This window comes from Balaenoptera musculus, chromosome 21 (genome assembly GCF_009873245.2).
Source record: "Balaenoptera musculus isolate JJ_BM4_2016_0621 chromosome 21, mBalMus1.pri.v3, whole genome shotgun sequence".
NCBI lineage: Eukaryota > Metazoa > Chordata > Mammalia > Artiodactyla > Balaenopteridae > Balaenoptera > Balaenoptera musculus.
Window position 1 is genome coordinate 17,921,784 of NC_045805.1, and position 15,083 is coordinate 17,936,866.

Here is a 15,083-nt window from a genome sequence, read left to right on the forward strand (position 1 = left end):
GGAACTGGTCAGGACTGAGTAGTGGATAAAAGATGTGAGCCAGGGGGAGCTGGCTCCAGCGGGAGGTTGCGTAACAGCAAAAGTTGCTTTTCAACCAAAACCAGCAAAAATAGTGACTGTAGAGCAGAATTCCAAGGGAGATTTTAGGATACCAGGATGTAACAGATGCAAAGTATACTGCACGAATAACACCAATCGAAAAATAATGGAGCCAACCAAATAGTTAAATGCCAACAGAAATATAGATAATAGACAGAGAAATACAACAATACGCACACACACACACACACACACACACAATAAAGTCTGGCCCTGTGGTTGTGAGTCTACACAACAGGGTGGGCCCAGGACAGGCACACATTCAAAAAAGTTCAGCGGCACAAGGGCCCCCATATGGTGTACAAAAGTCCATGTCCTTCATCTTCTCCCCTCCAATCAGATAAGAAGTGTAACAGCTGTGGGGTTTTGAGTCGTTTGGAGAAGGTCTGATACCCAGAAATATCTGGCCTAAGACTTAGACCAGATAGGCACATCTCGCAGGATTCAAGCCCACGCTGGTTTATGAAACGAATCTAGGACCGCAGATGGGGGAGGAGGACTCTTCGAATCTTGCAAAAGGCTCAGTTTAGGTGGCACCCGCCCCCACGAGCAGAGACCCGGGGCGAACGCCGCGCGGAGGTGGCAACGATCCGCCGCCCTGCGCCACCTCCCAGACCGACACGTTGACACTGGGGGCTGGACCAGGGGCTGCCTGGGGTTGTTCCGTTTGCCGGCAGCCGAGAGCTTTCCAGGAGCGCAGGAGCGCTTCTGGTGGGGATCCTAAGGGTCAGAGCAGCTGCCACCGTCCCAGGGGCTCCCAGGGGAGGTGGAGAGAGGGAGGTAAGGAGACCCTCCTCGGGGGGGGGGGGCAGGTGCACGGAGTAGGGAGCGGCTCCAGGGCTGGGCCTCGGAAGGTCTAAAGTTAGAAGAAGACCTGGAGGACGACGAGGGCTGTTGGGGGGGGTGGGGTCCGGGATCAAGTCAGGGCACAAGCCGGGTAGCCCCCCACGCAGAGTAACTCACCGTCCTCCAGCGCTTCGTGCACCAGCAAAAGACCCAGCAGCAGCCAGACCTTCATCTTCAGGGCAAGGGGTGGGGCAGAGGTGCGGGGCACAGCAGGTCCGAGGCGCGCGGAAAGCGCCGGGCGAGGGCAGGGGCGCCGGGGGAGGCGGCGGGCGAGGGGCGGGCGCCTGGGACGCCGCAGCTGGAGGATTCGGTTTCACGAGGAAGAACAGATTTGGGGGGAAAGTTTGGGGATTTTTCTTTTTTTTTTTAAATTCTGTGTAATGTAACCTCTCCTGCCCCCTGGCGGAGCCGTGAAGCGCTGCGCTTTTTCCCGGCGCCGAGCGCGAGGGCTGAGGGTGAAATGTCAATTATAGCAGCCCCTCATCGAGTTCCCCCAACGCTCGGCGTTTCACGCAATTTACCAACTTCAGGCAGGCCCCGCGCCATCCTGCGGGGACTGATGGGGTCACATTTAACTGTAGCTGTCCAAGTGTCACCAGCACTCTCCCCACCAGCTCAAGTACAGCCATAATGCTCTGTAAAAAGCGCCCCCTAAGTATTTCTCTCCATTCCCAGCAGGTCTCTCACTTGCTCTCACTAACAAGACCACTGCCCTCGGTTGTCCCGGCTCTGCAGCCAGCCCTGTACCTGCTGGACACGGCGTCTCTCTTGCAGCTGAGACGTGAGAGCCCTGGGGCTTCACCGGGGAAGGAGCTGCTCTGCCTTCAGAGGGGCCCACGGCAGGCCAGCTCCTCCCCCGGTGCCTGGCGGAGGTTTTGGAGAAATTTCTCCTTCCTCTTTTATTCAGAAGTCCCATTGCCCTACATACGACTCAATTAAGCGTTCAGCAGGGACTGTGCCAGAACACAGATCCAAGTAACAGCATCAGGGGCCCCTCCGGACTCCGAGAAACTGACACCTTGGCTTTCGCTCTTGCGCTGGGGCCTGGCGTTCCGTCTACACCTCCTCTGCCTCACTCCACACGCCCCCACGTCCTGCGGGCTCTCCCTGCCGCCTCTGCGTCAAGGCCGCCGCACGTTGCCAACGTCCCTCCCTCCCTGCCCCGCTCACGATGTTACCGTCTGTCATCAGCAAGGGGCCACAGCCTCCTGCTTGGTCTCCCTGCCCCTCCTTCTTGCTCCTCAACCCATTCTTCCTCCAGCTATTAGACTGATCTTCAAATGCAACTGTCAAAAAACTCTAACCCAACTAAAAACCCTTCCAAGGTTCTCCAGCAAGGCTCCTGCTCCAGAGTTCCCCGGCCCGGGGTTGGGGGGTGGAGGCATCTTACAGCCCCGCCGCCTGCTCGCCGTCTGGCCCTTCACGCCAACAGCATGCTCCCAGCGCCCTTGAGGCAGTGACCGCGGGGGTCCACTGCTCCCGCGGCCCCCTCTGCCGCCAAGAGTCCCCTTCCCCCTTCCACCACCTGCCTGCCCTCTCGCCACCCCCAACCCCTGGCCGAGCTCACCCTACAAGGCTCAGCTCAGACCTCGCCTGCTCCGGGCTGGACTAAGCGCTTCCCTAGTACAAATACTTCATGGTAGCAGCTAAGACAAAATGCAGGACTCAGCGGTGAATCTGGTTGTGCGTCTTTCTCCTGCACTCTCCTGAGTTCAAGGGCAAAAAATGCGTCTTATTAAATTTTGCATTCTACCACTAGTTTCTGGAAAGTAATACTCATTAATTAGGAACTTACCGTGTTCCACACAGAGCATAAAACCCTCAACATGCGTTTCTTGTTCCTTGTATCAACAACAAACCTGCAAGGGAGGCTGTGTGGTTAGTTTCGGCCCCATTTTATCGATGAGGTGGCCCAAAGGCAAACTGGTAGGAAGTCTTAATCCAGGTTTTGTCTGACACCCATGTCTCTGGGTCGAACCCTCACGCTACCGGTTAAACTGAGCTGTTGAAATCAATTAGAAGTGAAAGCTTTCCGACAGGGCCCTCTTGACCATAAAGTCACTCCTCAGAAACTCCCAAGACTGGAGGCAAGTACTTTGTGACTTACCTGATAGGCTTGATAACAGACAGCTAAGATGGCAAGACAACCAGATGGACGGAGTTGCAACCCATTCCACGGAGAGAGGGAACACACGGTCTGTTCTACCCTTTGAAGGAGTGGGGAGGAGGAGGTGGCTGCCGTAGAAGTAGCCATGAAAAGAAAACAGCTAAAGTTGTAATGAGTCCTTAAAAGCTGAATGCAGGCTGGCGTGAACATTTCGAATCCTTGGGAGCCTCAGACACAAGGAGAGCCCAGAATCCTTCAGCAGCTCTTTCCCACAAGCGTCTGCTGGTTGTTTACTAGAGAAAAAGAGACCAAAAGGCAACACATGTGAAGAGAGTTGACATTAATGAGGGTTGCACTCAGCTACTCCACCTGTGTTTTCTTTTATTTCAAAAAGAACTTTTTTCAAAATTAATTAATCCATTAAAAAATATTTTAAACCACCACAGAATTATATAGGACAGGGAATGATAAAAATAATAAAAATACCCTTTCATGTCCCCGACCCTTCTAGCTATAAAGTATTTCATAGTAAAGATGCACCATAGTTTAAATTTTGCTCCTGTTTATAGATACTTTGGTTGTTTTAAAAAACTCCTTTACAAAAAAATGCTGCAATAACTGTCCTTATCCAAATAGCTTTATGCCCATGAGTATTTCTATAACACAGATACATAGATAAAAGTGAAATTATTCAGCCAAAGGCCATGATATTTAGCAATTTTGATTAATGCTGCCAATTCAACAAAGCTGTTCCTATTTATAGCCAATTCTACTTTCTTTGGGAGCCCATGAGCCTACGCATTTCTTCCCACCCACCAGTCCTGGACGTGACTTATCTATTCAATTTTTACAACCTGAGGGGGGGATCTCATTATGCTCTTTCAATTCCTATTCTTTTTATTACTATTGAGGATGGGCATCTAATGTTTTTATTAGCCATCTGTATTTGAAAATTGAGTTCTTTTTCTTATTGCCTTACTATAGTAGAATCTTAATATGTTCTGGATAATAAGCTCTCGGGTGTTATACATACTGCAGACATTTTCTTCTAATCCTTTGCTTGTGTTTTAGTTTTGCTAATGGTGCCTTTCTTTAAGAAATACAACAAATGTTTAGCAATTACATTTTTCAGTAATTTTTTTCATGGCATCTGGGTTTTATATCCCCTTAGATGGACCTTCTCTGCCTCAAATCAGCAAATTACGTGTTTTATATTTTCATCTAAAACTTTTATAATTTTGTTGGTCTGTTTAGTCTTTAAATTTATTTATTTATTTATTTATTTATTTATTTATTTATTTATGGCTGTGTTGGATCTTTGTTTCTGTGCGAGGGCTTTCTCTAGTTGCGGCAAGCGGGGGCCAATCTTCATCGCTGTACACGGGCCTCTCACTGTCGTGGCCTCTCTTGTTGCGGAGCACAGGCTCCAGACGCGCAGGCTCAGTAGCTGTGGCTCACGGGCCCAGCTGCTCTGCGGCATGTGGGATCTTCCCAGACCAGGGCTCGAACCCGTGTCCCCTGCATTAGCAGGCAGATTCTCAACCACTGCGCCACCAAGGAAGCCCCTGTTTAGTCTTTAAATCCATCTATCATTTTTTAGTTTTGGTGTCACAAATTACAAATCTAATTTTATGTTTATGTTTCCAATTGGATGATCAGTGTCACGCTATCATTTGTTAAATGATTGGTTCTTTTCCCATCTTTCTGAATTGACTTTTAGTGTGTATTAAATTACACATGTACATAGGTCTGTTTCAGTTTTGTCTATTTTATTCTATTGATCTTTTTATCTATACCTATAGAAACACCACAATGCATTAATTGGTACCGATTTATAGTATGTTTTGTTATTTGTTTGGGCAAGGGATGCCCCCATTATTGATCTTATGTTAATTATGCTTGTACATTTTCTCTTCCAGATGAAGTTTGAAATCACTTTGTTAACCTCCATAAAAACTTTGTGTTTTGATTATGATTGCATCGAATTTATATTTGGGGGAAGAATGGTCATATTTACAATATTAAGTCTTCCTATCCCAGAATGTGTCATAAAGTTATATATATTTCCATTTGTTCAAGTCTATTTTTATGTCCCCATTATATTCTATAATTGGTGAATGCTGGTATTAGGACAACAATTTTGAAATTCTGTAATCCCAAGCCTGCATTCTTAAGTGTATTTTGTGTCAAATACACTTTAGCTAAATTTGGGCTACCTATGTGTGTGTGTGTATGTGTATATACGTGTGTGTGTAGTTATATAGTTAAGCACTTATATAGTAATAAACACATAGTTATATTTTTTCCATGTCAGTCTTACTTGTTAATTGTTAAACTTAGTTCTTATTTTTAGTTGCTTATGTATTTGTTTTGCTATTATGAATGAAATTTTCCCCCATTACATTTTCAAATTGGCTAACTGGTATATAGAAAATAATTTTGGAATTGTATTTTCCCAAACCTCTGTCACATATACTTTAGCTAAATTTACGTGTCTAAACTTATCCTAGGTCTGTGTTATGGTCTGAGTTGTGTCCCCCCACTTCCCCCCAAATTTAAATGTTGAAGTCCCTCACGGACATAGAGAACAGACTTGTGGTTGTCAAGGGGGAGGTGGGTGGGGGAGGGATGGAGTGGGAGTTTGGGATTAGCAGGTGCAAACTATTACATATAGGATGGATAAACAATAGGTCCAACTGTATAACACGGGGAACTATATTCAATATCCTGGGATAAACCATAATAGAAAAGAATATAAAAAAGGATGTACATATATATATAACTGAATCACTTTGCTGTACAGCAGAAATTAACACAACACTGTAAATCAAATATACTGCAATAAAAAAAATCGATGTTGAAGTCTGAACCTCTAGTACTTTAGAATGTAGTAAATTAAAGAGGTAATTAAATAAAGGTAATTGAAGAGGTAATTAAATAAAATGAGGTCATTAGGGAGGACCCTAAACCAGTATCACTGGTATTCTTATTTATAAGAAGAGGAAACTTGGATATAGACACACACACAGAGGGAAGATCGTGTGAAGATTCAGGGAGAAGACAGCCATCACAGGCCAAGGATCTGGGCCTCAGGAGACGCCAACCCTGCTGACATCTTAATCTCTGACTTCTGGCTTCCAGAACTGTGAGTAAATACATTTCTGTTGTTTAAGCCGCACAGTCTGTGGTACTTCGTTATGGCAGCCCTAGGAAGTAATGCAGTCTGTTAGGATGGGAGCGAGGGTTACAAGAGATATAGGGGCTTTCCAAGACATGTAGCTGATAGTCACAAGGTTTATTATCCTTGAATGAGACAATCACAACATGACTCCAAATTTGAAAAATAAAACTGCCAAAGTTGTATTTTTTATAGGTTGTATTTCACTGAAAAAACCCATCTGCTTTGTCTCTAGGGTGAGAAGGAATTTTATTATTAGATTCTCTGTTTGCATTCATCTTCTCCATTCTTTCTCCAACAATTGCTGTAATATTGGCCAATTAAAATAAGCATTGCCTTACAGCTCTAAGTCAAATACAGCTTGAAGCCTGGTTTCCTAAGGCATGATCACTTTTTGTATGTTTGTGTTTGGTCACCGTAATGGACCCTCTTATTTAGTCTAAATAGTTTTCAGTTGACCTCTTGGGTTTTTAGATAAACGATCATATTACTTGCAACAGCCAGCTATTCTTTCTTTCTTAGCTGATGCCTGTCTGCTTCCTCCACCACACTCTTACACTGGCCTCTAGTGTTTGCAGCCCACTGACCCCCCAACCTCATGAAGCGTGGGGTGGCTCAGCGATGGAACAAAGCAGGGGGTCCAAGCCTCCCCTGAATCGTCAGCCACTTCCTGATGCTGGAAAAGAGGAGCCTGACGACACAGAATCAGCCTCCTAAAAACAGCTTTTAAGTGTTGAATCATTATGTTGTATACCTGAAACGGACATAATAGTATGCGTCAAAAAAAAAATAATAATTAAAAATGAAAATAAAACTGTGTCCAGGGAACCACTGTCGTACTTGGGAGGGCACAGCTTTATCCGAGCGACTGTGCGTTATCCCCTCTCTCCAAAGAGCAAGGGCAGCAGCCCCTGGCATTGGCTTAACAAACGGAGACTTGGAGAGAAAAGGGGAAAATAGCAGAAGGAGCAGCAGAAATCAGGAAATGGGAGAGCGAGAGAGGTAAGTGTGATCCAGGGGTGGGGAGCAGGCCGCACTTATAGACTTGGGTCTGTAGAAGCACATTTCTTTCAAGTTTCTTTAGAAGCACAGGTTGATACACAGTGTGTATCTGATGGATGTTAAGAAGCATCTACCAAAGGCTGAAGTGCAATTTCAGTGCTTCCATCATGATGTTCTTATTTGCGAGCTCTTTCATATGTAGCATTTTCATTATAAATCGTAATTAATGGTAATTGTTTATGACTGCTTTGTTCTGAAAAATCTCCCCACTCCTCTGCTTCCTCTTACTCCCACCCCCTTCAAAGTGGTGAATAACATCAGGCATTTGTTAGGTAAGCTAAAAAAAAAAATCAGCCTATATTTTGGACATCTACCCCCCCCCACCCCCAAAATGAGGATATTTCACTTCTCTAACTAGTCCTCATTAACTATAGTAATACCACTAAGATGATTTTTTTAAATTAGTGTTTTAAGCTTTGAGCAGGAGCTAACTTTAGTGGTTTTAAATATAGCTCTGAGAATCTCATTCTAATATAAATGCTAGACATTTTCGATGCTCCCAGAGCCACTCATCAAGAGACACCATGGGGTAAGGTAAGGATCCCAGAACCCTGGTCTACTTAAAATGGGGCAAGAGAAATTACTCTCCTAGCTCCAGGATATGGCATGCTGTAAAGATGTTCCACCTGTTGGCTGGTTACGAGAGCCTCTAAATGGCTACGGGAAGACAGACAACTATCAGCTAAAATGTAAATGACTCAAAAACCTCCATCCTCTCCTTTCTTTACTCAGTGGTGCCCTCCTTCCTACTTCAGCAGTCCTGTGCCTATTTGTTCTCTCCTGCTTACTTGCTCTAAATGCTCACTTTTTGAAAAGCATCTGCTGTCAGTCATTTACAACTTGGGCCAATTTAAGTCAATGTTCCAAGAATACTGACATTTTAAGTCTGATTTCTTCCAGGGCAGTGAAGCTCTTGGTTTTTGCTTGAAGAAATATCAGGCATTAGTGAGTGGATGGGGGAAGATCCTGGAGACCTGGAGACTCAGCCTTTGGGGAACCCCAGAAACCTGAATCATGACGATGCCGTGGTCCTTGTGGGTTAGGGAATGCAGAGCCCAGAAATGAGCTTGCTCTCCATCATGGAGATTTGGCCCTACCCTGAGCTGTACGGTTCTCCTGGGTAGGGAAGTCTCTATCTTGTGTTTCTATCTTCATGTTGACTGCTCCAGTCTTAGTAGAGAGTAACAGGGATTCTTTACCAGAGACTATGACTTTTGGAATCTCTGATACCTAAAAATATCTAAGAGTTGGCTATGAATCTGTTACTAAGAAAGGTTCAGGTAAGTACATCAGTATTGAGCTGAGTTTCTTTCTAGATAGTTTCACCCATACTTTGACCTACTTTAAAAGACAAGTCAAGATAATGTGATAATGGTTATTTTGTCCTTTGAGAATTTTTTGGAGATATTTTATGGGATGAAATGAATCACTCTTTCCACACAGACAGATGGGGACTTATCAGCACAGTCTCTCAGCAATCTACTGGCTTCCTAAAATGGAATTCTATCAGTGGCCTTCTTTAAAGAACACTAAGGAGATGGTGGTCCTATCTCCAGGAGTTCCTGGCTGGACCCACAGCCCGAAAACTGGGGTCTTGTCATCCCAAGACCCCACTCAACAGAGGTAGCTATAGTTGCTCACACTTTGCAGCTGATCCCATGGTGCCAGCCAGAGGCGGGGCCTCAAAACCTAGTTAACAATACTAATCAAGCCAACAATTAGCTAAATTAGGTTTTAGGCTTCTATTTGGGAAATACTTTGCTGTGTTAGCTTGGTTTTCAATGCAGGCTAAATTGATACTAAAGTTTATTCAATTCACCATGGTGTTCCCTCCAATTTATAAAAACCAATAGCAATTAAGTGTGTACACAATGACATTTCAAAATTAAACAAGCTAATTTAGGAGATGTGCAATTTTAAGTAACTTAGAGCCATGTTAGAAAACTCTTTGACTCCTCCCTCCCCATCAAAGGGTAAAGAGGGCTGAAGTTAGTAAATATTTATTCACTATACTGTAAAAAATTTCTGTTAGTTATACATAACTGATCACCAATTACTAAAAGCTATGATTTGGTCGGAAGAATATCAAGGAGCTTCTTGCAGACAAAAGCAATGTCAAAGAGATTAGTCCATTAAATAAATGGCAGTTGAGGTGGTAGGATCTCAGATGTGTGGTCCTGGGGTGGCATGCTTCAGGCGCAACTGATATTATTTGGACTGTGCCATGAGGATTGAGTATACGTGAAGACATCTCTTTTATCTTATAGGACTTGGTATTCATACGGTAGGCTGCCAGTTGAATATTCTCAACAGTAGATTTGTCTCCATTTAGACTGTACTATTGATATATTTCTGAGCTGTAAAGCTTCCTAAATAAAAAGGCAGTTTAAATCAGGTAAGTGTGAAATGTATGCTTTTGGTAGGTGTGATACATATGCATACTACACTATTATAAGTCGTATTAAAATTTATTTTAAAAATACATGGTCATGTTAGAAAGCATATTTTACAGTGGTAAAGCAGCAGCAGTTTTTATTCATTACAAATTCTAAAAAAGAATCCAACTTTATAAGTAATACGGAACACTGATTATCATTAAAGACATTTAAATTTAAAATTACCTACTACACAAAAAAATCTCTATATTCGCATAAGACCAATGTATCTGTTGGTTTTTACAGACATAGAATTTCTGCAGGGTTTTAGGCCCTATCAACAGCTTCTATTAAGTACAGTGATAACAAAATAAAGCAATGAAACAATTGGGCACCAAAGATGAAGAGCCTGTCAACCAGGCACGGGCCAGAGAAACCTGTCCTGTTGGCAACACGAGGTTCTTTACCAACTGAGCCGAGGCCCACGCGCTTTCCTGCCCAAGGCTATTAGTGCTGGTGCAGAAACTGCAGTGGGCCAGGACCTATGGTGCCAGTTCCAGGAAGCAGCCGTCCTTTCCATGAGTCATAGAGGTTCCTTGGTCCTTATCATTTACCTTGTACTCATGGGCTATTTGGGGCTGAAATTAAGGACCCCAAACTACCTTAGTTTCATGTGAAGTCTTTCACTTCATATCCTACCCTGTCATCACAAGCCCCCACCAATGGGGTAGCTGTAGACACTCACACTTTGCAGCCTGCCTGACCCAGGGCCCTGGTTATGACCCCCATGGAGCTGCTGTCAGTGGTCAGTGAAGGCTCTTTAAGGCCAGAGATTATGGCAGTGGCTTCAGCCGTGATGAATAAAAGCTAAGATAGTGCTCCCAGCAAACAGGGCTGCCAATTGGGTTGAGCCATAACAAAATGCATTTGAAACGAACATGACTGAACTGGGTACATATAAACAATAATGAAGTTACGAAACCCAACCACTAAACCAACAACCACAACAATAACAGATCAGGCCTCTCAAAATTCAGAAACCAGAAAGCCATTAAAAAATGTTTAAATATGATTATACAAGGAGATAAAAACAAAAAACAAAACTCAGCTAAACAACAAAGTCAAGCAACCTCATTTTCACATCTACGTGTCTGAAAAATGACCTGTGCTGGCATTAGTTCCTACATGAACTTTGGTACTTTTTCCCTTGATGTTTTAGGACAAGTTAGAAAACGTAGGTAGAAAGCATACAGAGAAGGCACTATTTTGGCACTAGTCAAAAACCAAAAACAAACCAAAAAAACCCAGTTAATCACAACCCCCCAAGAAATTCACACTAATCATGTGAATATTAATATTCCATGATGCACACTCTAAACCCAATCCTTTAAAATTCTGTGGACATTGTGCTTTTAGTTTGAATTGGACTGTCACTTGAAGCACATCAGGAGAAACCCAGACAGGGAACATCAGAAGCAAGATCACAGGTAAGTAAGAGTTGGAATCTTGGCACAATTTTATCATGTGGTTTATCATCTCAGAATATGCTGATCTAAGAGGGAAAAAAGCTAAGACTAATCTGCTCCCTCGGGCAGTATCAGCATTGGCGATGACTTTGCTGTATTCTCCCTGCATTCAAATACGTTTTGAAAATAGTTTGGTAAATATAAATTCTAATTCAAAAGATTTTAACATCTGCCTGTAAATACCCAGGACTTAGAAGATATTATGGCTAATATTTAAAATAAAAAAAGTTTAAAAATCTTTTATTCAGAAAAATTTGAAGAAGACAGGCCCTTGTCTTTTAAAGGAAGGTAATTCTGAAACATATTTTCTATCAACTGTGGTTGATAACAGTAAAGTTTTATAGATATCATCATTAGTTTTTCGTTAATGTCTATCTCTCAAATGATGTTTTGCTCTTTTCCTGATACTCATCTCTGGGGAAAATGTGATTAAGCAGTACTCTGTGTTTCAGTATACATCAAAAGTTCTAAATTTTCTCATAAATAGTTTTTAAACTTGGATTTGCATAGCTACCTAGTTAAATGTAGGGTAGGCATGGCCTTTGTATGGTTATTCACAAATCATCTTTCTTTTTTAAGAGTATAAAATAAAGGTGCTATTATTAAAGTTTCTCACTGAGAATGTTCAGAGAGCATATTTCTTAGTGCAAAAAAGAAAGGTAATTCAAGCTGTTTTTACTCAGTCACAATTAAGAGAATGTATATGTATTTTTTAATTTCTGGAAAGGACTTTATATAAGTGTGACTGATTACTAGTAAAAGCTGTACAGAACATTTTGGCAATCCTAGGAAAGTAAAAACAACATTTTGTTCAAAAGATTATAAATTCAAATGTAGGAACAGAGAGGTGATAAAAGGCCTGGTAGTACTGGCTTTCCCTAATAAGCACAAACCAAGACAGAAATGTCAGAAAAGGTGCAGCAGAAACAATAAACAGAAATCCCCTAATGCCCCCGCCCCCAACTCCATTTCAGATTATAAAGCACCTGGTATAATGTACCAGACTTCAGTGATTTCATATTAGAAACATTATAAATATATCTTTCTTAAAGAATCTATCTATAGAAAATATTATACATATAAAATCGCGATATATTTCAAAATAGTTTAAAACCTAAAAATTTTGCATAAGCATACCTATCAATATAAAACATTATTTTTTCTCCATCAGTTGGGTTTTTAAAATCTAGACAACAGTATTATTTCCAAACCCCATCCTAAACCCAGCTGACTTCTACACTGACGTTTGAAATATACACACACATATATATACGTGTATATATACACACTCACACATACATACGAACATACATTTGAGTTTTCACAGGAAAAAAGCATAGTCACGGATAAAGCATCTTTTCATAGACATTTGTATTTGTAAAGTGTTTCAAGGCAGAAAAATAATGTTTAACTAAATTCTGCTCCTAATTGAACACAGTGGGCATAATAGTTTTAGCTGCCTGTCATGTTCTAAACAAATTTCTTGATATTGTTACAGTAAAAGTTTTAATATTCACATATGAAATTCTTCATGTTCCCTGTGTGAAGGGCCTGTTCTAGAATGATTTCAGAAAAAAAAGGGCTTCTCAGTATACTGCAATAACAGCAAGGACTTATGATTAGGCCCACAGTGCTTACAGAAATACTTTACGCCTTGCATAGCCAACTCTTCCTCTCCAGTAAAACATGCAGCTTAAAAGAATTCTGGGCTTCAGATTTTACCGTGTGCACCCTGGAAATTGTGGAATGTTAGTACTGAGTTCTATGTCAGAGATGCTACAACACTAGCAGCCAGAAACCCAGGCCTTCTACCTGTTTATTGGATACTTAATCACAATAAACTCCTCAACAATCATAACTTGCTTTTTAATGAAAAAAATAAAGTGACATCTCTTGGAAAAGCTGTCAGAAAATAAATGTTTTCCTTGCCTTTGGATTAAGCTGGTCACCTGGGCTTGATAATGTTCTTCCTGGAAATATAACCCATACATATGTAAGTGTTTAGACTCAGTCTCATCTAGTGAACCATATAATTATTTGTAAGAAAAATAATTCATGAGAAGCAAAACACACTGCAGATAAGTAGTCCACTATTAGAGAACCCTATAAAGTAAAATACAGTAATTAGGGAATCTTACATTTAAAAACAAATTATTTACTCATACAAAGGTTATTGTGTTTCTATGGCTTTAATTCAATTTGGTTAATTTTTCAGCTTGACATTTTAAACAATCATGTATTTTACCAAAGTATTCTATTCTCCAACCACTGATGGGTTTTTGTAGAATACTAGAGCTTGTATCAATAGCTTTAGTGTGGTCATTTAAAAATAAATGAAATAAAAAGTGCTACACAATTTATGGGATGGGGGAAGAAAAACATCCCTGTTTCCAAAAGAAACATCAGAGGCAAATTAGATCTGAACCCCTAAAATTGGGTCAAATGCCCTTTAATAACTGAATAGGCACTTTAAAATCAGAATAGGGGAATTTTCTTTTCTTGTATCCCTTCATTTTTTCCTTTTTTTTTTGCGTGTAGTAGAAAGAGAATTCGCTACTGAGTTAGAAAAGAAAGTTGAACTGTGATTATTTATTAAGCAATGGAAAAAAGTATGAATCATTCCACCAATTGTGTGATCTGGGAGATTCTACTGGCTTATTTTAACTGACTTTTAAAACAGGGGTGCTTGGGGTCTACTTGTCCAAGCACATGTCTACTCTGATCTTCAAACATATCCCCATCTTTGCCACTTACATGAGCTTCCTGCCCATGGGGACCACGTTCACTTTCTAGCACAAAGGGTCCCAAGTAGATCACACTATCTCTCTCAAGCCCCTGACTGAACTGGGACAGGGCAGGGGGCAATATATCATTCACAGAAGGTGAAGGCCTCACATTTAAGGACCACTGTTCTCAAAGAAGACAGCAGTTCAAAGGGGTGCCTGACATCTGATGACACCGAGGGCCACTCCTGCCCTGCGCAGTACGGCAGACACGAACACTCCTATTGGCGAAGGTTTTAGCAAACTGTCACACCTCACGGAAGAAAAATCTGTACTAAACCCACTGCTGGCATTTATAAGTTGTAGAAAAGGCTCATTTCCTATCCCCTCCTCTTACTCCAGACCAATGACAGACACTGTGATGGGTAAATGCATTTTTAGCATGTTCTAACTTGATATTAATAAAGCCTAATAAGGAAAAGCAACAGCTATTTCCCCAACCACACCCAGCACATACAAAATATTTTTCTATTCCGTGATTACCTCCATTTCAGTATGTGCAGTATATGCTACCGATTAATGACAACACTGGAAAAATGCAATACAATAATAGTAAAACACCAACAACTTTTAACATTGATATTCCCCAACATATACAAACATATACACACACACTCCCACGATCCCACTATCTGGGGGATATTCATCACTGAGGAGCGAGCTCAGGGTGCTTTCCCTGGATGCATAATTCACCATCTGAGGAGGTGCTGTCCAGGCGAGTAAGTATAAATTAGGGTGAACTGTGTCTGCAGCAAACCGATGACAACCTAGCACGATGATGACATCCGTCACGGTTCACTCCAGGTAGGACATGTACGTGAAGACTGTGGACCAGCTCTGCTCCTGCATGTACTAGCATTCACTTGTCTTTTCATGGAATATGAAAGGTAAACTCAGGTTTCTTTGGTGATGGTCATTTGCTTGAATGGCAGATTTTTCTTCTGTCTCTGCATTAATGTTGTCTGAATAAATATCTTCATCATCATCTTCATCCCTCGAATTACCCTCCAGGCTGTGTCTAATGCCATAAGCGAAGTAAATCAGGAAACCTTTTAGAGAAAAAAAATCAGTGTTTTAGGTGTGTCAGAAAATGGCTGTTTGTATGTG

General features: G+C 41.8%; 2 protein-coding genes across 6 annotated transcripts in view; both read right to left on the minus strand.

Moving 5' to 3' along the window:
• Window positions 1–1,298, minus strand: part of PDGFRL (platelet derived growth factor receptor like) — a 45,825-nt gene extending 44,527 nt beyond the window's left edge. The window contains exon 1 of the mRNA XM_036838484.1: window positions 1,063–1,298. Within this exon, the coding sequence (XP_036694379.1) occupies window positions 1,063–1,117 (55 nt within the window). The 5' untranslated portion in view covers window positions 1,118–1,298. The remainder of the gene's footprint in view (window positions 1–1,062) is intronic.
• Window positions 1,299–9,744: 8,446 nt separating this feature from the next.
• SLC7A2 (solute carrier family 7 member 2) overlaps window positions 9,745–15,083 on the minus strand; it is a 71,853-nt gene continuing 66,514 nt past the window's right edge. For all 5 annotated transcript variants that reach the window (XM_036838653.1, XM_036838649.1, XM_036838650.1 and 2 more), the window contains one exon: window positions 9,745–15,025. In XM_036838653.1, coding sequence (XP_036694548.1) covers window positions 14,829–15,025 — 197 coding nt within the window. In that variant the 3' untranslated portion in view covers window positions 9,745–14,828. The remainder of the gene's footprint in view (window positions 15,026–15,083) is intronic.